Raw genomic sequence first — 23,562 nt, 5'->3', positions numbered from 1 at the left:
TACCTGCAAGCTGGCCTGAGCATAGCATAGTGTTAATGCTTGCTAGATCTGAGTCTTGGCTATAACCTCATGTCATATATTCTTTGTGTACTTTTCTGGGTATTTGAAATATTTTTAAAGATCTTTTAAAACTGTGCTGCAATCGTCTTTTCAGTGTCGGCTGGCAGTGCTAACGCACGCACTGAGGGGGTGGGAGGGTGTGCGTGTCGGGCACGAGAACTCAGAATTTTTATTGTTTGTAGATGATAGAGTTTTCTATCTGGAAATTCCACGAAAAGCAGTAAGACAGTTCAGGGAGAAGTTTGGGTATATGATTACTGCATCAGAATAATCCACTTCCTGTATGCCTCCTAAATACAGTATCTATCCTAGTTAGAATATGTAATGGAAGCAAAATCCCATTCAGAATAATGGAGAAAACTATAAAACACTTTGATAGATATGTAAACATTTCCACTTCAAGGAAATGATAGAAGAAATATGCAAGTAATATAAGGATGTTCGTTGCAGCTTTGTTTATGATAATAAAAAACTAGAAATCACCTAAATATTCAACAGCGAGAGATTGGCTATATATCTATAGTACATCTGTATAATCAAATATACATAATATACACATGCAGTGGAATGCCATGCAGCTATTAAGAAGAAAAAGAGAGCTCATGGGAAAAGATTTCTAATCCATCTACATGAATCAAAGCAGGTTGTAAATTATTTATATGCAATACCCTATTTATGTAACTGTGTATATAGCTTATGAACAGTATAAAATCAGGAATAATGTACATTCTGCATATATTACATGCTTTTTATTGACAAGGCATCTTTGTAGGAAATAGGATTGAAATTATTAGTTGTAATATCTAAAAATTCATGTGAATGTGCATTATCTTAATTTTTAGAAGATAGGCCCTAATTATTACCACAATTTTTTTAGCGCTCGCATGGTTACTATTTGTAAAGCTGCCGTGGGCCTTGCAGTTGACGGCGTCTCACGAGCACCGTCGATGGCTGCGCTTGTGAACGAGTCGTTAATGCCGCTCACGGGGGAACTTGCTCCGAGTGGGTAATGTCAGCACTTCAGTCGAGTTACATTGTCAGCGCCATATCTGACGAGTTTTAAATGTTTCCTGGTTGTTTTCTGAAGCTTTCTGCTGATCCCATCTGGGAGATCAAGAAAGCACCCGCATCAGAACTTACGGAAGGAGGTCAGCAGGAGTAATAGAGTAGCACTCTGAAGAGTATTGCCTGGTGGATGGTCTTGACCCAGAAGGGGATAGTGTATGGAAAATTCTAAGTGCTTAGAAAGCACTGTGCTGTATTTAATTGGAAGGTGTTGTTGCTGTTGTTGTTGTTGTTGTTTTGTGGTACACTGAATAATTGTATATCTTAAATCAAGGACAGATTAGGAGAAAGAAGTGAATAAGGTTGGATAAATATGGACTGAACAAATTAGGTTTTTTTGATTTATTGAACAATTTTACTTTTAAAAAGCTTATAAAAAACCCAATAGTATATATAATCGAGGGTTTTGGGATAATGAGTAAAGTACACTTTATTTTTTAAATACTTTTTTGTCTTTTTCTTACTGTCCAATAATATTAAAAATAATGGTATCTGTTATACTAGAGAGGGCATCGTTATTGTAATAACACCCAGAATCCTGTGGGAATCCAGGAGTTAAACTGCTGGCCCCAGAACGAGCAGGAGCCGAAGTCGCAATAGGAATTTCTTTGTCTCCCCCTTTCATGTTTATCTGTTTCTCTTGGCCTCTTGTTGGTTCATTTCCACCAAGTTGCCTTCTCCTCAGTGTCACCTACCTCATCGTGACCACCACGGGCCCATCACTGTGCGACTTTGCCGCACATCGAGTCTGTCCCTCTGCTTACATTCCCGTGAGAGAGAGGAAGTCCGACCGGCCCAGCACCTCTCTGCAGGCTGCGCAATGCAAGTCACACCTTGCGGCCAGCGTGGTTGTTGGCTGCTCCTGGTCTGCGCTTCAGTCACTTAGGACCCAGGGACTGGCTGCACCTCTGGGCAGTGGGCACAGTCGTGTGGCCCACTGCTGCCTCTGCGGGGACCAGCGTGGGTGAAGGAAGACTCTGAGACGCACATTTAATTTAACATCTCCAGGTTAAAACGTTTCTAAAAGTTATTGGATGTCTCAAAATCACCTGTAGCCCTAAGATGAAACTATTTTGAAATTCTTTGGGCATTTTATTGTTTGTGATTTTTCCTTTCTAAATATTTATACACTTTTTATATTTGTGTTTTCCCCTTTCTTGTTTGCTTTACCTTATGGTTTTTCTTAACCTTAAAATGTCACATTGCCCTTTATTTGTTTCAACTGTGTGGTAAGAAGTGAAGGCGTAACTTCAGCTGCTCGATGCTCCACTTTCATTCACCTGGTGATAAACCTTTTCTCCTCCACTAAGTGAACTCTAGTTTTTTGGGAAGGGTGGGGCAGTGATGAAATGAAAAAGTTTATCTTTTTAAAAGATCCATTTATCTTTTAATACAGGTAAAGCAAAACTATTTTCTAAGTAATGGGTTTATTTCTGTTCTGCGGTGATGCTATTTAAGATAGAAAGTCAGACTCTGCCTTAACTGCCACCACTCACTGGCCTCCTCTGTTTAGGCGCTTGCACTTAGCCGTCCCGGGTCACGCTCAGGCATTTCACGCCCAGGACTAATTTCTGTCGTGCACAAATACCTAAGGAGCACCTGGCTAGGTCAGAACTATGTCTGAAAACATGATAAAGTCCCAGTGCCCAGTAACTTAAAGTCGGTCTTTAGTTAAAAACAAACAAACCCTCTTAGTTTTGAACGCACTGTTTTGTTTCCTAATCTTCTCTTTTGTAATGTTTATTTTGCAGCTCGGTCATGAGCACCGACAGTAACTCTTTGGCACGTGAATTTCTGACCGATGTCAACCGGCTCTGCAATGCGGTGGTGCAGAGGGCGGAGGCCGGGGAGGAGGAAGAGGAGACACACATGGCCACCCTCGGACAGTACCTCGTCCACGGTCGGGGCTTTCTGCTCCTCACCACGCTGGATTCTATCATCGACCAGGTAACATTTCCGTAGAATTTTTTTCATCAGTATATTATAGTTAATCATAGGCACATAAATTCTGGCTCACAGAGTTTCCGAGAGTCTCTGATCAAAGACAAAGTCGTGTCTCTCACGTCGCTCCAGCAAAGAAAAGTAACCCCATTTATGAATAGCTTTTATTTTGCTGCTTTACAAAATGTCTAAAATATCTTACAAAATGGTTTCGTATATACTGTTTTTTTTATCCTCAAATGGTGAGCAAACCATGATTATTAGTAGAGATATAAGATTATAATTCAGAAACATATGAATTTGCACTTTCAATAAATATCAGATATGTTTTGAAAAGTTTGGTGGAAATTATATTCAGGGAGCTTCCTAATAAATATGGAGTGGAAATAGAGAATCCTTTGAAGTAACAACAGCTGAGTCCTGTAGCTTGTATGCATCCAGTCTTTGTGTATTGCTGTGTTTGCTTCAAGTATGGGATGACCACGTGGCATTGTGCTGGTTTCTTGTTATGGAGTTAACAGAATTTTAAAGCGAGTCGGGGCTATGGACGTGGTTTCATCCAACATCCTTTTTTAGATGAAAACATGAGATGCAGAAACGTTAAGTCAGACGAGGTTCACTTGAAGCCCAAATGTTATTGTTATCTTTATTTCATTTTAGTAGAAAACATTTATTTATTTTATGAAAGAAAAATACCATCTGCTTTCAGGAAACTAATTAATGTAGTTAGATAATATTTTGGTTAACTCGAACTGAAAGACAAGAAGGTCTCTGTATCGCCAATATGACAGACATATTTAAACACTCTAAATGTTACTGGCTTTAGATGTACACTTAACCATTGTTAAATTTCTTTGTTGTGAAAGCATTTTTCTAATAAGTACATAGGTTGGGTAATAGAGTTAAAATTGAACAATGCCTCTGTTTACCCCGTAAGCAGAAGAGCCTAACGCACATAAGGAAGTGTTTGCTCACTGTGGCTTCCACCTGCTGTGGAATATCCCAGAATATTTGCAGGTTTATGTGTTTTTATTCTTTTTCATGGCTGTGACTTGTTAAATGCCTGACTAAATGTGACTTAAGTTTTATATATTTGTATGTCTTTTCTATAAATAAATCAAAAATCAGAAAAAATTTGTTAGACCACATGTAGTGACTTTTATTTTGAAATTTTGATGATTTAATATGCATATCATGCTCCATCTTTTTTAAGCTACTGTATAAATAGCATCAAAATATCAAATATCCAGGAATAAATATAATAAAATATGTATGTATGTATAGAATTATTGAGAGAGACTAAAGAAGACCCCAATAAATGCAGAGCTACATAATTTTCATGTATTGGAAAAATCAATATTGTAAAGATATGTTTCTCCAAATTGATGTATAGATTCCAAAGCAATCCAATCAAAATTCCAATGGCTTTTTCTTAAAGACACCTCCATTCACATATAGAATTCACCCATTTCATGTACAATTCATTGATTTTAGTGTAGTCACAGCTATGTGCAACTGTCACCAAGTCAATTTTAGAACTTTTTCTTCGCCGCAAATAGAACTCCTGTGCTGCGACACCCCGTCCCTCCCCTCCCCCTCGCCCCTAAGCAAACACTCATCTACTTTTTGTCTTTATGGGTCTTATGCTTTCTCTTTTAAGTCATACAATATCTTTCAATATATTGTTAAATGACAGAAATCATTCAAGTCCTAACTGAATTTGTTTTCCTATGGTGACATTTTTTAATCCCTTTTCCCCAGTCGCGTCCTTTCTGGAAGATGTGTAGCAATGATAGGAACAGTGGACGTAGAAGTGAAGTAAAATCAGTAGGCTTTAAAAAATAGTGCTCATCAGTTTATTGGATTGTTTAAACCAGGGAATGGAGGACGAGCTTGGATCTCTAAGGGGAACTTACTCGCACAAGGTTTAATCACTGAAGGCGGACTCAGGACGCGGGAGTCACAGCTGTGCCTTTCCAGGGGCGCTTGGGCTTCGTGCCTGTGCTGCCCTGCGGAGCGGCCGTGGGGTGGGGGATGCCCTGGGAGAGAAGCGGTTCCAGTCCTTGCCTTTCTCCTGCAGTCCTTTCGCTCCGTTCGGTCGATATTTAATATAAAGAATTAAACAGACTTTACTGACATCTAATTGACATGTAAAAAATGCACAGGTGTTGAGTGTATATTTGGATGAGTAATATATCCACCTGTGTCGCCAGCACCCACATCGATGTCTAGGACGTTTGTCATGCCCATTTGCAGCCCGCCCCTGCCCTGCAGGGTAACTGCTGTTCTGGTTTCTAACATCTGAGTGTAGCTGTGCTTGTTCTAGAACCTCACGTGAACCGAATCGTGCCGCGTGTGCGCCGTCTCAGAGGCGCACGCACGCTGCGTGCATCAGCGGCCACCGCGTCTCGCTTCCCACTGGCGTGTCGCTGTCTGGACGAGTTGTTTGTTTATTACGCAGTTGTGATAGTTCTTTACATATTCTGGATAAAAATCTTTGCTGGGTTGCAAATATGTTCTTTCAATATGTTCTTTCATGGCTTGCCTTTTCATTTTCAACAGTGTCTTTAGAAGAGCAATATTTTTCTTTTGGGAATAGTGCGTTCTGTATCCTGTCTAAGAAATCTTTGTCTTACAACCCCAAAGTTGCAAAGATAATTATTCTCATGTTTTTTTTCCCCCTCCTAGGAACTTTGTAGTTACTCTCTTTACTTCTAGTTCTCCGATCCATTTCGAGTTGATGTTTGTGTGTGGAGTGACGTAGAAGTCGTGGTTCTTTTCCGCCCTTCCTCCCTGGATGGTTTACTTGGTTGTTCCAACAGCATTTCTTCCTAAAAGTCTGCTCTTTCCACCACGAAGAACCTTGGTGCCTTGGTTGAAATCAATGACCCTATAGTTATGGGTTTATTTCTAGACTCTCCGTTCTGCTCTGCGTGTCTGTCGTGTAGTCTTTGACTAGTTCCACACTGTCTCGATTACTGTGGCTTTTAAAGTAAGTCTAGAAATTAGGTGGTATACACTCTCCAATTTGTTCTTCATTTTCTGGAATTTTTGACTACTCTGGGTCTTTTGCATTTCCATATATGATTTAGAATCAGATTATTTTTCCTACAAAAATGCCTGCAAGGATTTCAGTTGTAATGGCATTGAATCTGGAAGTCAATTTGGAGAGAATTGACAACTTAATAATATTGAGTTTCTCAATCCATGAGCATGGAAAAAACTGTTTGAGTCTTTCTAATTTCTCTGCAGTATTTTAAAGTTTTCAGTGTAGAGGTTTTACATATTTTTTGGTTCAATTTATTCTAAATATTTTATTATTTTTTAGATGTTATTGTAAATGGCATTTAAATTTTTTATTTTCCTATTTGTTGCTCATAGAAATACTTCGATTTATATGTCCTGTGCCTTTGCTAAATTCATTTGTTTCTATTTATCTTAAAATTTTTTTTAGATTCCTTAGTATTTTCTGTGTACACAGTCATGTCATTTGTGAATAAGGATAATTTCACTTTTCCACTTTCTATACCTTTTGTTTAATTTTCGTGCCTCGTGCGCTGGCTTCTGGTACAAAGGTGGATGAAAGTGATGGCCGTGAACACCTGCCCAGGGCGGCCCGTGGTGGGGGAGCATGCAGCACGTCACCGTTACATGCGATGTCAGCGTTAGGCTTCCCGTAGGTGCTTTTCATCAGAAGGAGGAAGCTCTAGTCCCAGTTTGCTGAGAGTTTCCATTCGGAATGGGTGTTGGATTTTGTCAGATGCCTCTTCTGCATCTATCGAGACTCTCATGTTATTTTTCGTTTTTATTATGTTAATGTGGGTGAATGACATCGGTGCTTTCTAAATGTTGAACTAACTCTGCATTTCCAGGATGAACTGCCTTTGGTCGTGATTTATTATACACAGACATGCTAACCTATTCTTAGGAAAAGCTCTGTTTAAATAGCAAAAAAAAACCAATATTCTTTTCAATAGTTAAAGATGGCAGAGTTGAAGTTTATATTCAGACCTTTACAACATTTTTGAAAGAAATTTTGCCCCGCCTGAGAAGTAACAGTCATCCTCAGCTGTAACTGTGGCTCCAGTGTCGACCAGACGGGTGGCTTTAGTCCATGACTGATGGCTCCAGCTCTCAGTGTCCCCACCGGGAACATAAGTGAGTCTAGCTGGATGACGTAAAGGTCTCTTGCAACATAAAAGTTATTTGTTTCCATGTAATATTTGATTACAATAGTTTTTTATTTCTTCTGTACCCCAATTATGACTATAAATAGCTAAATTCTGATGTAATGAGTAGAAAATTGCAATGATTTATTACCAACAGAATATGCTAAAATTGAACTAGTATACACACCATGTATTATAAATACTACTTTAAAATTTTCAGTGTTTTTAAGTTCCATACCTATTCATACTCTCTGCATGTTCTCTAGAGTTGTTACTTATTTTGCTAAGTGAAATGAAGTTTTATTGAAAGAGGGAATACATTTATGAACAATATATTATTTAAAAATTATAATAGGTTTCTTTCGTTTTCAGCTTTTTTCTGTGTAAGAGTATTTTATTCTTCCTATATTTTTGCATCATTATCACTTTACAATACTACATGAATAGCCTATTGTAGTAATATATAAAATAAGTAAATAGAAAAATGCCAGAACTTTTAGAGTGTGGCTGCGTGGTTCCTCCCCTGGGTCGCTGCGCAGATCATTAGTATCTACTTCGTGCCAGCGCCTCTGCTGCTCAGAGATGAAGAAGCAGGCTCTGTCTTTACCAGGAGCTCTTAGCTCTTGAAGGGATGGACATATTAAAAAAAAAAAAAAAATGGCGAAACACTGTGAAGTACTCGGGGAGTGTAAGGAGGGGGCCATCGGAAAAGGCCTCGTGAGGAATCGACACCTCCAAATTGACATCTCTGGGATTTGCAGTGTGACGCTCGAGGAAGCATTAGACCAAAGGACCTGCAAATGCAAAGCCTCCGAGGCTAGAGAAAGACCCGGGACAGCCAAGCAGCTAGTGGGTTGGGGTGGGAGAGGGTGGGCCCATTAAAGTCTGCTTGTTAGGGGTTGGCTGACACTGGAAAGCACAGGCCATGTGACGGCCAGCCTTCCGTACCATATTCGGGACACTTAATTTTATTCTGAAAACACTGGGGCAGTTTTTAAGCAAGAGAATAGACAATTAAAATTATGTTTCAGATTTGACAAGTAAGTCATTGGAAATATTAGCAAGAATTGTTTTGGTAGGAGAATAATGAAAACTTTTAAATTTGGTAAAGGTAATACTCAGTGAACTCTAATTCACTATACCTGGTTCTGCAGGTCCTCTTTACAGACCTGTCGGGACTTATCTGTGCCCAACCTGTCTGGCGGGGATGGGGGGCTGTGGGGACGCTGGCGCCCCTGCCTCATGGAGTGATCGATTGCCCCGGAAGCCTTAGCCGCTGGACAGCGGTGGTCTCCACGGGGATGATCCTTTAGGTCACCTCCCTTGAGCCCCATGTAACAGACTTAGGCATAATGAGCACATCAGTCGATTTCCGTGTAACAAACCACACTGCAGAAACTTAGTGGCGTAACGCAACAATGGTTTATCTGCTCGTCATTCTGCGAGTTGGCAGCCAGCCAGGCGCCGCTGGAGAGCTGCGTCTGCTCTCGTGGTGTCCGCCGGGCTTACGTCTGAATTCACAGTCAGCTGGCAGAAGACCGAGGGCCGCTGCGCTGCGTGCGGCTGTCGGCCGGGCCGCCTCAGTTCTCAGCCACGTGGCCTCTCGTCTTCCGGTCGGCCGGGCTCAGCCTCTTTTGGGGGTGGTAGAAGCATTCCGAGAAGGTGAGAGGGAAGCGGCAAAAAGACACAGATTTACGGCATGGGAACGTAGACTCCATCACTCGATAGGAGGAAATGATAAATTTACGGCCCTGCTTTATCGACCATAGTCCCTTCTCGGGCCACAGTTGTTAGCATTCCTCCCACACTCCCTCTTGGGGTGACTCTCAGAGTGTCACCCCATCATGGCCTCTGGCTCGAAGTCCGTGACCTTGCGATAGGCATGGGTTGTGGATGCAGCTGAGCCTTCCACGTTCAATACTTTGGTGGCAGTTTTTCTTGATTGAGAGACTTGTAAACTAAAAAGCAAGGTATCCGCCTTCCACACACCTTGTGTACAATGATGAGACGGTACAAGTTAACCACAATAGATATGTAAATGTTTTATATTTATACTTTATCAATAAATAAAATCCGTAAGTTCAATGAGGAGAGTGACAGGAGGCACACAGCTGTCACTGGCCCACTGAGACCCGGGTGGGCTCGCGTTCCCTAACCCGTGGTTCCCCAAGACTCCTGCCATCCGGAGGTATCTTTCTGTCCCACACTAGCCAGTAATTTGCTGCCCTGCCTCCTGCCTGTAGAGAACCAAGGGGCCTGGAGCGTTCTTTTCATTTTGAACTGCGTCTGTCCCTTTTAGTTTACGCTGTTAGTATTTTTTAATAATACAGCTTTCTCTAAAAATGTTGTGGATGTCCTCTCATCTCGATGGAGTTCACGCCATGCCTCAGTTGTCTTTGAGACAGACCTCTCTCTACTCCGGGCTCGTGTAGAACGGCGCCCTCAGAACTCATAGGAGCACTTTGGTCCAGCTGGCAGGGTCCACTAGGTACCACCTGTCTTCACGGAGTCTTAACAAAGAGTATTACAGCCAGTCAATCATTTTTTTGTTTGTTTGTTTGTTTTTGCTGGGAGCAGAGGAGGCAAACTGTGGTCTGTAGGCTAAATCCTGCTGTCAGTGATCTGTTTTTGGACAGCCCACAAGCTAAGAATAGTTTTTGTATTTTTAAAGGATTGGTAAAGACACAGAAGATTACAGGACAGAAAACATACATGACATGCAAAGCCTAAAATATTTACTGTTTGGCCCTTAACAGAAAAGGTTTGCAACTTGTGGTCTAGTTCAAGAAAATCTATTAGAATAATGTTCTATGGCTATGAGAAAAACAGTACTTATAACTGTCCTGAGAACTCAAAAACATTTGACAGAATTCCTCTATTCTTAACAAAACCTCTAAAAATAAATTAAGAATAGAGGGTTTCATATGCAAAGAATAGAAAAACCAATATTATTTTTAATGAGAAGCTCTAGAGTAGAACCAATGTAAGAATAACTATTACTATTACTACTTGATACCATGTTTTAAAAACATGAAATAATAAAGTGGACTATGAAAGTGATAGCTAAATGTGAAAATGGTAGAGAAATGGAAATATCATTTTTAAAGTGGTGTGTACAAGAAAATCCAAAATAGTATCCCGAAAATGTTCAGCAAAGTTACAGAAAATAAGACAAGCATATACTGTTTTCTTTAGCTATAGCTATACAGCTAGAAAGTAAAAGAGAAAATGATTCTGTTTATAGTACTAAGGAAGGAATATTCATGTGTGTATAAACACATTTATTAGAAATAATTATACAATTTTGATAGAAATAAAGGTTCAAAATAAATAACGCATATACATATAATTCTGCTTATGTCTAGAATATTACTTTTAATTAGTATGTCAAAATACTGATTTAAAGTTATACCATTAATATCAACTTCCACAGTCTTCCATCACATTCTGGGTACAAACCAAGTTTCTCACCCTGAGGTCCTTGAGCCCACCCGCCGCTGCAGCCTCAGCGATGTCAGTCTGGTTTGGGATCCCAGCCCGGCCCGTGCCTGACTCACTGGCCCTTTCTCTCCCATCCTGCCGCCACTCCTTCTGAATGGCCAGGGTAGGCGGTTAATATAAAACCAGTCTTAACAGTAGAGTTGCGAAAGGGACAGTGCCTGGCACCTTGTGGGTGTGTAAAGTGTGTTTCCTGAATTGGACTGAAAAATTAGCACCTGTTTATTGTCACTGTGGCAAATTAAAAAGGTATGACAGTCGTTTTCCCTGGAGAAGGAGAAACGTAAAAATATAAGTGTTAAATGAGGAGTGGTGCGATTTCTAGACATGGGACAGTCGGAGTAGCTGGGGAGTGGCTCTGTTTATGGCATTTTTGGCTAATATGGCATGTCGAGAACTTTCCTCTGGGATGGCATGAGGTAACACACTCCCCTGGGTGCTGTGTGTGCCTAGGACCTTGGGAGATACAGCTCAAGCTTGGTTTGAAACAGAGGGATGCAACTTTTGTTTGCCCGGGTGCCCACAAATAAGAGAGATTGTATGACTTGCAAAAACATAGGATTACGTACGTGATTTCTTTAGGACTGGAAAGGATAAATAAATCTGAGAATAGACAACAATTGAAAAAGTTCTAGGCCTGGAGGATTAGAGAACGCTGCCCCCGTGATGAACTGGGTTAGAAATGATTGACGGTGATGGGGTGTGAAGCAAAGGACGGTTCCCACTGTCATCTCGGGCAGCAGGGAGGTGAGGGGTGCCCTCCTCGGGATAGCAGTTCCAACAGAGGTGGCAAAAAGCAAAGCCCTGCACTTGCTTCAGCCTCATTCTTTTGAAAGGCCCTTGGTTTCCACGACCTGGGCGGCTTGGCGGAGTGGAGGCAGCAGCAGGGAGCCCAGAGCGCGGGGAACAGTCCCGGGGCTCAGTCCCGGGGCTCAGTCCCAGGGCTCAGTCCCGGGGGGCTGGTGCGTGGGAGGGGTGGGGGCGGGGCCTTGGAGGCGGAGCCAGCCCTGGCTCGGTGGGAGGAGCAAGAGCAGTTCAGACTGGGCATGCTCAGGCCAGGAGGCGGGAGCGCCTGTTCACTGGTCAGTGATGATTTGGCGGTGTACTGTTGGGGGGCGTAGAGTATGTGCTAAGGACAACATGTCTGGGGCACTTCTTCACACACCCTTGAGGTTTCTGGAAACTCTATTAGAATGTTGTGAGTTCATCCGCACAAGGTGAAGACGCTACAGGAATGACGTGCCCAAAATTGGTTTACATTTTTTTAAAAACCATGTACATTTTGCTGCATCTTAAAACATGTTGAGGTGTGTACCAACCTGAGCTGTGCATGGAATGTCTCTGGACAGCTTTAGGCTGGCTAATTTCTAAGAGAAGCACACAAAAACGGGGTTCTGTGATACCATTTTTACTTTGCATCCAGAATTTAGTCATTTGCACAGATAACGTTTATTAACACCCAGCTGTGTACTATGCATTGGGAGGCAGAGGGAGCGGTTGCTAAGGACTAGGGCCCGTGCCCTGCAGGACTAGGACGTGAGAGTGACAAGCTTCCCATGTATCTGGAGATAAATCAAGCTCCTTTGCGTGGGCCACGGGCCGCGTTGGATCAGACCAGCTCGCTGACCTGCACCCTCCAGCCCCATGCATCTCCAGGGCTCCCCCGTGCTGCGTCCCAACCGCGCTGGCCCGTGTGCTGCTCTGCACCGAAGCCAAACCCATTCTCGACCCCCAGCGGGCTTCGTAGGAGCCCTTTTCTCCACACTTTCGCATGGATTCCTTCTCCTCATCGATTAAGTATCTGCTCTAGTGGCCCACCCCGCACAGTCTGTCAAATGGGCCCCTTTTCGCTACTCCGTGATCCCTCTCCTCTTTAATTTTCTTCATAGCCCAGCATCTTTCTGAAACTTTCTTCTTTGTACCGATCATTTAGTCCCCCATGCTGGAGGGTCAGCTTTGCGAGGAGGCGATCGTCGTCTTCCTCGTCCCCACTGCATCCGAGTGTCCGGCACGTGCTGGGGGCTCGGCGAACGTGTGGAAAGAGTGGAAGAGGGGTCGGCGCTCGGACAGCGCTAGGTCGGCAGGCTGGCCGCCGTGCGGGACGCAAACGGGGGCAGGAGAGCGAACTCGGCTGCCGCGGGCTTAGACTGAGTCGGCGGCGGGAGGGCCGCACGAGCGAGCGGTGCGTGTGAGGAGGGCGCAGTGGGGGTGCGGCGACCGGGGGTGTTCGGGGGGACCCCTGTCAGCTGGACGTGGCGGGGTCGGGTGTGGTGGAGGTGGAACCGGGCTCGCCAGAGGAAGCATGTCGCGAAGGGCCCTCGAAGCCCGAGGGGAGTGTAGGTCTTGCTCTCGGGGGCCTCCGAGCCTTCTCGCGGCCCGCGCGCCGGAGGCAGGGTCTGCATGCCGCCCGTTGCTCCCTCACGCCCCTCGGCTCTCAGCCCGCTGTGCTTGGACGCGGACCCAGCGGCCCCAGTAAAGCCGCACTTGTCGAGGTCACCGGTGACCTCTACTCAGAAGCGCTTTCTCCGTCATCTCGCGCACTGAGGACCAACGGCCCCCGCCTGGCACACTCTTCTTGCCGGACCGTTCTGCCCCCTGATCTCTCGGTTCCACGTCCCTTTGGGGAGCTGCTGCTCGGCCTTCTCGCAGGCCCGTCCTTGGCACTGCCACCCCGGTTCCCTCGGTGTCCTTCTCCAGAGCTCCGTGCTCGTCCCTCTTCTCCTGTTGTCCTGTGTCCTCCATTTGGACATCCCACAGACACCTCAGACGAGATGGACGCGTTCAGGTGGTATGGCCGTAGACTCAGACATCTCAAACTCAGCATGTCTAAAGAGTGAATCCATCACTGTCCTGTCTTAGTGGGTACGTTTTCAGTCTCTCGGTGGCCTAAACCAGAAACCTTTGAGTTCTTTTAGATCTTTTTTTCTCCCTTATAACCGCAGACAATCAGCCACAAGCCGTGTCCGTTCTCCCTCGCAGTTTCTCAAATATGTCTCCTCCTTTTCAGTTTTGCTGTCAGAGCGCTTCGCATCCTCGTCTCCTGTCTGCTTTGCTGTTTCCTGCCCCTCACACCCGTCGCCCCCGCCCCACTCTGTCCTCCGTCCGGTGGCTGGATAGGGCTGTCTGACCGCAGACCTGGTGGGACCACCCTGACCCTCTCCCCAATCATTGATGTGAGGAATTGAGACTTGGCTTGGCATTACTTTCTTGACCACCCATGTCCCAAGTGTCCCAGCTCCAGCTCCCTGGCTCTAGAGCCACTTGCACACTTACAGCCCATACGATTGCTCCTTTCTGTGCACTTCTAAACCGAGCGCCTGTGCCACACCTGGGTACTCACGCATACCACACGCCTTCTGTTCTTTACCTGTTTGTGTGTGTGTCTTATGGACCAAATGAGGGACCTTCTCCAGGGCTTGGACCGTCTCCTCCAGGAAGGGTAAGACAGTAAGCGCTGTGGACAGTGTGCTGCCAATAAATACTGGATTACCTTCACTAATGAGTCTTTTGTTATATATGTGTTATTAATTAATAATGTCAATTTCTCTTTTTATAAAATTATGTTCTCTGAGTTTTACGTTTAACTGCATGCAGACTTCACATTTTTCTAGTAACTTTGTTATTGGTTTGCTAATTAAAAGGGCTTAATTTCATTTTCACCTAGCAAATTTGTTTTCTTCAAAGGTGAGGAATTCTAGCAATGTGCATGATGGTGTAACAGCTACTTTTGGAAAAATCAGCAAGAATGTGCTAAATACTGTCAGATACTCTTACATGCTTCTGACACTGGAAAGGTTTATAAATTGAAAAGTATCGCAGCTTTAATTGGATTTAAGATCAGTTCATTAAATTCTTCGCTTCTCAAATGCAGCCTTGCAAGAGAAAGGATTTTTTGGTTAAATTTAAGCCAGGGCATTAGGAATCGATGTATCTCATGACCCGAGAACATGAAGGATTCTTTCGTTTCCGACACAGGCGTTGACGTGTAGAGAAGAACTCCTTACTCTTCTTCTGTCCCTCCTCCCACTGGTGTGGAGGATACCCGTTCAAGAAGAAAAGGCAGCAGGTGCGTTCCTTCCCTTTATCGTATCGCTCGTGTTATCAGAATTCCACTGAGGAAAAACGGTCCATTAAAGTTACTTCTGCTTTATTGGTTGATAGAGTTCAGATTCAGAACAGTATTGTTATGAGTGGCATTTAATGTGAAAAATTCTTTAGACAAACTTTTTTATTTCTTCTAACTATACAAAAACCATGGTGCTTCTTACAGGATTACTGGAATGTAATGATAATTAGAAAGTATATGAAGAAGCAGAATACTTAGCAAAAGGAGTAAATCTAGGCATGCAACATGACATCTGTGAAATGGATAGTGAAAAATTCGAAGAAAGACATGAAAATTCCTTTGCTTATTTTAAGGACTGTTTTCTGTTACACTCTGTCGATGACTTTGGCACTTCAGTTTTTCTGTTTGGTTGCTTTCAGAGGGTAAATTTGAAGTAATCTTTTGTTTCGAAGCTGAGTAGAGCTACTCTACATCAAGATATATTTTTAATTTATGATTTTGAAAAAATTAAAAGATATACGTATATATCTCCCACATTAAGTATATGAAACTTAGTTTAAATGTTTCAGTGGAATGATTCACAGTTTTCCCCCTTGACCATTTCTGTGATCTGAACTGTGAGACTTTTAAGGCTCTCTCACGTTAAAAAAAAAGAAAAAAAACTTCTGTATTGTATTGTCTGTTAATGCCACGTGCGCAGCGTAATGAGCTTCTGATATGGCGCTCTTGTTAGGGCATCATCTAAGGTCTTGTAATGTCATCCTGCTGATCAGTTGATTCGCTAACTCTGCTCTTTCTTCTGAATTTGTAGAATCTACAAGTTGTTAATCACTTAAGATATTGGATTAGTGTTCTTTTGGGGATGTTGTCTTCATTGCTTGCATCTTTGCCAAGGTGCAATTTGTCAGACTCCTTCTAATTTTCCCCCTCCCTCTCCTAATTAAGGCACAGACCTCTTATTTACAGATTTGTATTTACTCATTCTAAATTGCAGCTGTATTTTCCACATAGGTCTGATTTCCAGTTATTGCAAAGCAAAAGGCCAGTGTCATTATCTTTTAATTAGTAAGAAGGATCTATTATTTCTCCCAAGAAATCAGTATCGCGTAGTGACCTCATGCCAGACCCTCCGTTCTAGGGACTGAGGACAAAACAGTGATGCCTGTGCCTCGTTCAGTGTCTGGCCCGCTCAGTAAATATTTGGAGCGAAGATCTTTTTTAACTTCAGTCTTAGAGAATATTTGGTATCTATTGAATTGTTTCGAAAGAATTTTGGAAATTCTTAAAGTTCTTAAGTTCTATCAGGGCTATAATGTAAATACTGTTTTTGAGAATATAACGTGCCCCATGTCTTAGTCGGTGGCACTTCTGGAGGAGACTTGTAAAGTGGCGTGAACAGTAGTGCTGAGTGCCAGTTAATCTAAAGAGCCTCTCATATAGATGTTAGAATGCAATATATGGTTTTAAATTGGATTTACTTTTCTAAGTCTGATCTCCCCAAACCAGTATGCGTCCTTTGAACTAATACCAATTGGTACTAAATGTAAGAAAGGTTAAGTGTGAGGGGAAGTGACCCAGAGACATGACAATAGTGAAAGGAAACCAGCCAGAGTGAAATACAATGAGGTCAAACGCCTCAAGTGGATGCTAAATACCAGTGGGGTCATGCTAAGTTTCCCTTTTGCATTTCCTTAGATTTTAATCTACCATTCTCCCCTGCTATAATCCTGACCAAAGAAAAGAACTCAAATTCACAAAGATCTGCTCAGGAAAAATTACATTTAGAAGGCAGTGCCCCATCTGGTCAGGTTCCTGCGAAATTCAGCGTTTTTCGGAAAAGCAGACGACAGCGTAAAATCACTCATCGCTATTCAGTGAGAGATGCCAGAAAGACGCAGCTGTCCACCTCAGAGTCAGAAGCCAACTCAGACGACAGAAGCGTAGCAGCGAATAAGCCGAGGCGGCCGCATCAGCAGCCGCGTCTTGGAACACAGTCTTCTAAAGAAGACGGCCTTGCAGCTCAGCCTGCCCGCCCGTCGGCCAAAGAACAGAGTCCTCCTGGTACCGAGGCTTCGGAAAGTTTCCAGATTATGCCAGGACAGGCGGCAAACACCGATGTTTTAAGCGAGCCAGCTGCCTTATCTATCATCAGTCACATGAACAATTCTCCGTTTGACTTATGTCACGTTTTGTTATCATTATTAGAGAAAGTTTGTAAGTTTGACATGGCCTTGAATCACAGTTCTGCCCTCGCAGCCAGTGTAGTGCCCACGCTGACCGAGTTCCTCGCAGGCTTTGGGGACTGCTGTCATCTCAGCGACAATTTAGAGAGTCAAATGGTTTCCGCAGGTTGGACTGAAGAACCCATGGCCTTGGTTCAGCGGATGCTTTTTCGAACAGTGTTGCATCTTATGTCCGTAGATATCAGTACTGCGGAGACGATGCCGGAACGTCTTAGAAAGAACTTAACGGAATTGCTTAGAGCAGCGTTAAAAATTAGAACTTGCCTAGAAAAGCAGCCTGACCCCTTTGCACCAAGACAGAAGAAGACACTACAGGAGGTTCGGGAGAGCTTTGTGTTTTCCAGGTGTCGCCACAGAGCCCTTCTTTTCCCCGAGCTTCTGGAAGGAGTGCTGCAGATCCTCGTCTCTTGTCTTCAGAGCGCAGCGTCCAATCCCTTCTCCTTTGGTCAGGCCGTGGACTTGGTTCAAGACTTCATTCAGCACCACGGATTTAATTTATTCGAAACAGCGGTTCTGCAGATGGAATGGCTGATTGTGCGGGACGGCGCCCCTCCCGAGGCCGCGGAGCGTCTGAAAGCCCTAATAAACAGCGTGCTGAAGATCATGGGCACCGTCAAGAGAGTGAAGTCGGAGCAGCTTCATCACTCGGTGTGTCCGAGGAAGAGGCACAGGCGATGCGAGTACGCCCACTTCCTGCCCCACCACAGCGACCTCGCGGGTCTCCCGGCTTCGGCTTTTAGACACCAGGTTTCCGGAAACCCGTTCGTGGAGTCCGCGGACGGCGACGAGGGCGACGGCGCTGGCGAGGGTGACGGCGACGCGCGCCGCCCCGCGCGGTGCTGCTGCGTCGCCGTGTGCGCGCACCGGTGCCTGCGCACGCTGCAGCGCGCCGCGCTGAGCAGCACCTGCGTGCACATCCTGGCCGGGGTGCATCGCGTCGGGGTGTGCTGCTGCATGGACCCCAAGTCCGTCATCGTTCCTGTGCTCCACGCCCTCAAGTTGCCGGCGCTGAAAAATTTTCAGCAGCACATCCTGAATATCCTTAACAAACTCATTTTGGATCAGTTAGGAGGAGCCGAGGTTTCACAAAAACTTAAAAAAGCCGCTTGTAATATCTGTGCTGCCGACTCTGATCAAGTGGCCAAATTAGAAGCAGCCCTGCAGGCGGGCTCCCGCGACCCGCAGCCGCGCGCGGGGACCCCCAGCCCTTCCTGCGGGGTTCAGGGGACCCTGCCCGGCGGCGGCTCTGAGGACTTGCTGAGCAAGTGGGACGCCCTGGAGGTGTACCAGAGCTTCGTGTTTGAGGAGGACGGGCTGCGCAGCGCGCAGGTCGCACAGCACGTCTGCGGCCTGCTCCTGAAGGGCAGCGTCGCCGTCCAGTGGAAGCTGTACAGCTGCGTGCTCGCGCCCGTGCTCCGAAGGGGCGTGGAGCTCGCGCGGCGCTGTCGGCGCCTGCGCGGTGCCGCGGCCCAGGCGCACGTGTGCAGCCATCCGGACCAGTGCCTGCCTGGGGAAGTGCTGCAGATTTATTTAAAAACGCTGCCTGCCCTGCTTAAATCAAGGTTTGTATGGCGCATGTGTGTGGATTCTTTTTTAATGTATGCTTTTGTATATCTTTACCCTTTATTCTTTCATAGGATTGAATTTTTAACAAAAAAGTTTCCATCCCAAGTCAGATATTTTTACATTAATTAATTTATCATTTATATTATTTTTACTGAGGGTTTTAGAGGAGAGGACAGAATGATTGATTTTAATCTCTCAGTGGAAGAAAAGTAAAATTTTAAATATATTTCTGAGAGAAAACGGACACAATACACATTCGCTAGCAATTAATTATTTAATTATTTTACACTTACTTGATGGAATATTATTAGCCATTAAAAATAATGGTTACAAAGGTCATGTTGAGACATGAGAAATTACTTAAAACATTAAGATAAATAAATTAAAAATATCGCCCACTTATTTACCACTATTCAAAGTATGCTCATACATGAAATGGTTATTATGTATTGAGGCAGTGGAATTAAGGGGATAATTATTTTTTAAATACTGTATTTACTTTTATTACCTAAGCAATAGATGTAGGAAAATCAGAAAATACAGAAAATCAAAAAGAAAAAAATCAAAATTACTTAGAATTCCACTAGTGAGTCGTCTAGATTTTACGCTTGTCAAGTCTGGTACTTCAAAAATGATTTTATAAATAAGCTCGCTTCTGATAAGTAGCCTTCCCTTTCAAATGAATGCATACAGCATTTTAAAAACTGACAATAAACTATAACCTATGTAGCATCATCTTTGCAATAATTTTCACAAATTCCTGTTCTGACATTATTTACATAGAACTGACTTTGATTTGAAAGTCTGTAAGTCATTGGCATGTTTGTGGACAACCTGGATGTTTGCCAAGCTGATTTATATTAAAGTCATTACCTCGATTCCAGTGATCCAGACCTCTGAGTCTCACCTGAGACAGATGAACATCTTCAGACCTGTAGTTGGGCTCTTTCCTTTCCTGAGGTGCAGATTCAAAACAAAGACCTGAGTGAGCCATCAGGCAGAAGAACGAAAGGACTCACAAATGCCTTTCATGTCTGCCTTCGCAGTATCCATCTTCAGTGCGGTGGTTGTAGGATTTAGAATTTAGATAGAATTTGCTATTTGGAGAATATCCTTCACTGGATTGCTTCAATTAACTTGGGACACATGTAATTCCTTCCTTGTAAATGCCGAGGTCATACATGCAGTGTTTGAAGAAGAACATGAGAGTAATTAGAAAGTGGTTTGAGATCTTGGTCACATCTCAGAACTTCAGCCAAATAATTGATTAAATAAAGGTAGTATTTGGCATATGGCACATGCAGCAGTGACATATTTGAATAGTATATGTACCTATTTATAAATGATCTTTCTCTATGTAAAACCTCTTGTATGTTTTTTTTTCTCTCTCACAGGATAATAAGAGATTTGTTTTTAAGTTGTAATGGAGTAAGTCAGATAATTGAATTAAATTGTTTAGATGGTATTCGAAGTCATTCCCTAAAAGCATTTGAAACTCTGATAATCAGCCTCGGGGAACAGCAGGAAGATTCTTCAATCTCAGGTACCGATGGCCTAGACACTGAGCAGAAGGAGTCGTCATCTTTAAATGCAGGTGCTTCTTTTCATAACCAGCAAGCTTATCCGGAATCACCTCCGAGTCTTCGCAAATTTTATGCCAGCCTCAAAGAAGCTTATCCAAAGAAACGGGGGTCAGCTAACCAGGATGTGCACGTCAACACGATAAACCTCTTCCTCTGCATGGCATTCTTGTGTGTCAGTAAAGACGCAGAGTCCGATGGCAAGTCCGCCGGTGATTCGGAAGCCACGTCCGGCGGTGACGGCGCAGCGGATGGGCCTCCGCTCCGCGGGCTGCCGCGCGTGTCTCTCGAGAGCCTCGTCTCGCCTTCGCGGGAGCACGTGCAGCAGGCGGCAGACATCTGGGCAGTGTGCCATTGGATCTACATGTCGAGTCCAGTTTTCCAGAAACAGTTTTGTAGGCTGGGTGGTTTCCGAGCGTGCTATAAGTTAATATTTATGATCATAGAGGAACTATTCAGAAGTCATAAACAGGAGCAAGGAAAGAAAGGAGATGTGAACGGGAATGAAAACCAAGGTGTGATCAGAACTTCTCGGTCGGAGATCCCCGTGGAGGAGGATTTCTCATCTCTGCCTGGGGAAGGTCTCCCCACGCCGTCAGGACCCGGTGTCAGCCCAGAGCTGAGTGCCGACCCGTCAGGCGACCTGGAGTCACAGCAGCTTTCCCCCGTGAACGTGGGACAAGTTTCAGCTACTGCAGCTGCTCCTGAGGAAGCAGGGTTACCTGCGTGTCAGGAGAGCGAGGTGTCCCTTCCGAGCGAGGCGAGCGAGGTGTCCCTTCCGAGCGAGGTGTCCCTTCAGAGCATCCGCCTCCTAGAAGCCGTTCTGGCCATTTGTCTCCACAGCAGCAGAGCCCATGAGCAGAAGACGGAACTGGAGTGTCCCGACCAGGTACTGACTTGTCGCTTGGCAGGCTGTTATGTAACGTGTTTTTTAAAGTTCGATGTCATGCTGCTGTCATTTCTTTTTCCTAAGACTCTAGTTTGAGAAGCTCCCGTTTGCTTAGACGGACAGAGTCCGCCCTCTAGACGCTCCCGGTTTAGTCTGGAATGCTGCACCCACATGTGACAAAGTCACCAGCCCTGATAGGCGCTGGTAACGCAGTGGATGTCAGCTGAGTGAGCATGATGTCGTGTTTCAAAGTCCAAGCCCTCCGTCCCCAGGGCGATGCCGTGTGGTGCCCTGCCGGGCTCCGGGGGTGTCCTCGGCCGAGACGCCCCGTCCTGATGCCCAGAGGCAGCTCCCCAGTGCTGATGGGTGTGGCTCTGGGGGCGGGGACAGCCGCACTGTGCAGGCTCCAGCGCGTCCCCTGGCTTCAGGTGGGGGCCGGGCACTTATTCCGAAATCGCATCTTGCCTGGGTTCCCCCCCGCCGACATACTCCGTTTCCCTCACGCCCTTCCCCGTTTCTCCTGAGAGCACATAACAGGGGCCCCCAGTGCAGGCCCTGCCCCTACGGAGCCTCGAGTGTGGCGGACCCTTCTGCCCTGTTGCCTTGGCCCTGACTGCCCTCCGGCCACCGGCTCCCCGGCCGCCTCCACGTCGCCGCCTGTCCACGCTGTGCCCCCCGGATGCCATTCTTTGTCATTCCCTGTGTCCCGTGCCTGTTCTCCATTGTGTTCTCCACGCTCCTCCGGGACACCTGCGACAGGCCCCTCAGGCACCTGCGCTCTGTTTTCAGGGCGCTGTGTGTGTGGCTCTAGTGCGGTCATCATCACATCTTGTCTGTACGTATCGCATGGGACCAGGAGTTCCTGACAGGAGGCGTCAGCCCCTTGTCCATCTTTACGGCCTCGTCACCTAAGACTAGGGCGAACAGATCTTGTTCCCGTCGAGGGCAGAAGAGAAGTCATGGAAAGGATCAGAATATAAGCGCATCTTAGAGTCTTAAGGAATTTGCAAAATCTAGAGATGGTTAATCAGAGCTGAAGTTTCAACTAATCTTTTTTGTGATACAATTAATTTATAATGCATTGAAATTCAAAATGAGAGTAAAGTGTATGATAAATAAAAAGGTTATTAATTGTAACATTAATTGATGTTTTTGTAAGAGCTAGATATTTATTTATACAGTTATTTTACTTTCATAGCAACTGCAAATGAATGGGCTAGCTTTCTCCTTGTTCTGTAAATATTACTTTATCGTTTATTTTGTCACTGCTTCGTTTTTTTCTTAAAGCATGTTATTAGTTCTTGAGACTGATTCTTGGTCTCGTTTATTTCACCTTAGAACTTGTCTGTGGAAAACATATTGTTTGAAATGAGGGACCGTCTCTCCCGGTCGAAGGTGGTGGAGACGGAGCTGGCGAAGCCCTTGCTGGACGCGCTGCTTCGCGTCGCCCAGGGGAGCCGCCGGGCGGGGCCTGAGCACAGCGACGCCTTGGCCGAGAAGGTAGGACCGCGGACTGCCGTGCTGCCTGGCCACTGCCCGCAGCAGCAGCCGAGAGAGGTGGGCGCGGCCGTGGGCGGGGGCGGCCGAACACACGGGCCAGCGCTCAGCGGTTCCGGGGTCCTGTCAGTCCAAGATGGACAGGGCCTGCGCAGAGCTCTGTCTCGTGAGAAACAGGACAGGAGAGCAACATGGCTGACTTTTTTCCCATCTAGTCTGGGATTTACTGAGAATTACTCCCGGTACGACAAAAGTGTGTGATCTGATTTGATGTCTTCCATGTGATAACCAGTGGTTTATTAAATGATCCTTCAGGGATGCTGACAACTCGAGTGTCTTATCTGATCATATATGGGTGCAGCCGATATTTCCAAAACACACCCTCACTTTAAATCACTCCACATGAAAATGAATAGTACTTGCATAGGCGATAGCAATGATAGTGTTTTAGTTGTTTTAATATTTTTTTTCTGAAACTGTGATGTACATTTAGTTCATTTTCCTCTTCTTTCATACTTATTTAATCTTCAAGTAATTGTTACCTATCGTTTATATGACTTAGTTCCTTAGTCTAGCAACATGTATGACATTTTATCATGTCCTGCCATAATATTTTATGTTAATGTTTGTCATAACATAAAAATTTATGGAAATAACTACTAATGCCTTTGTCATATTACTGAATCAGTTGGTTAACTGGAAAATGTTAAAATACTTTATTCTAACTTTTATTCATATTGCAATGATAAAGTACTCTGAGCATCTTTAAGTGAAAATGTTTTCTAAGTGAAGATATTTGCACACTTCTGTAAGAAAAGGAAAATTTCATGATGCAAGATTTTGCACATAAAGTTAATACTGTAACTCTTGATTGTCGAGATGCTCATTAATTGATATAAATAATTGTGAAATCTTAAAATTAATCCTTTGAAAAGTTTTCATGTCTCCTCTGGTCATCTAATTTTTAAAACATTTTATATAACAAGAA

At 44.5% G+C, this 23,562-nt stretch overlaps 1 protein-coding gene across 9 annotated transcripts in view; it reads left to right on the top strand.

Annotated features, from left to right (window-relative positions):
• Positions 1 to 23,562, top strand: part of LYST (lysosomal trafficking regulator) — a 137,124-nt gene that overhangs the window by 16,574 nt on the left and 96,988 nt on the right. For 8 of the 9 annotated variants that reach the window (XR_004955472.1, XM_036235615.1, XM_036235617.1 and 5 more), the window contains exons 3-7: positions 2,877 to 3,072; positions 14,709 to 14,799; positions 16,495 to 18,604; positions 20,003 to 21,077; positions 22,416 to 22,577. Coding sequence is in view for 8 of the 9 variants with exons in the window: in XM_036235615.1 (XP_036091508.1) it covers positions 2,884 to 3,072; positions 14,709 to 14,799; positions 16,495 to 18,604; positions 20,003 to 21,077; positions 22,416 to 22,577 (3,627 nt within the window). In the remaining variant the exon portion in view is untranslated. Of the gene's footprint in view, positions 1 to 2,876; positions 3,073 to 14,708; positions 14,800 to 16,494; positions 18,605 to 20,002; positions 21,078 to 22,415; positions 22,578 to 23,562 lie in introns of those variants that run through there. The other variant, XM_036235618.1, reaches the window with a different exon arrangement.

This window comes from Rousettus aegyptiacus, unplaced genomic scaffold (genome assembly GCF_014176215.1).
Source record: "Rousettus aegyptiacus isolate mRouAeg1 unplaced genomic scaffold, mRouAeg1.p scaffold_m13_p_18, whole genome shotgun sequence".
In the NCBI taxonomy this organism is placed as follows: Eukaryota; Metazoa; Chordata; class Mammalia; order Chiroptera; family Pteropodidae; genus Rousettus; species Rousettus aegyptiacus.
The sequence above is the reverse complement of the archived record's forward strand: the minus strand, read 5'-3'. Positions and strand labels throughout refer to the sequence as shown.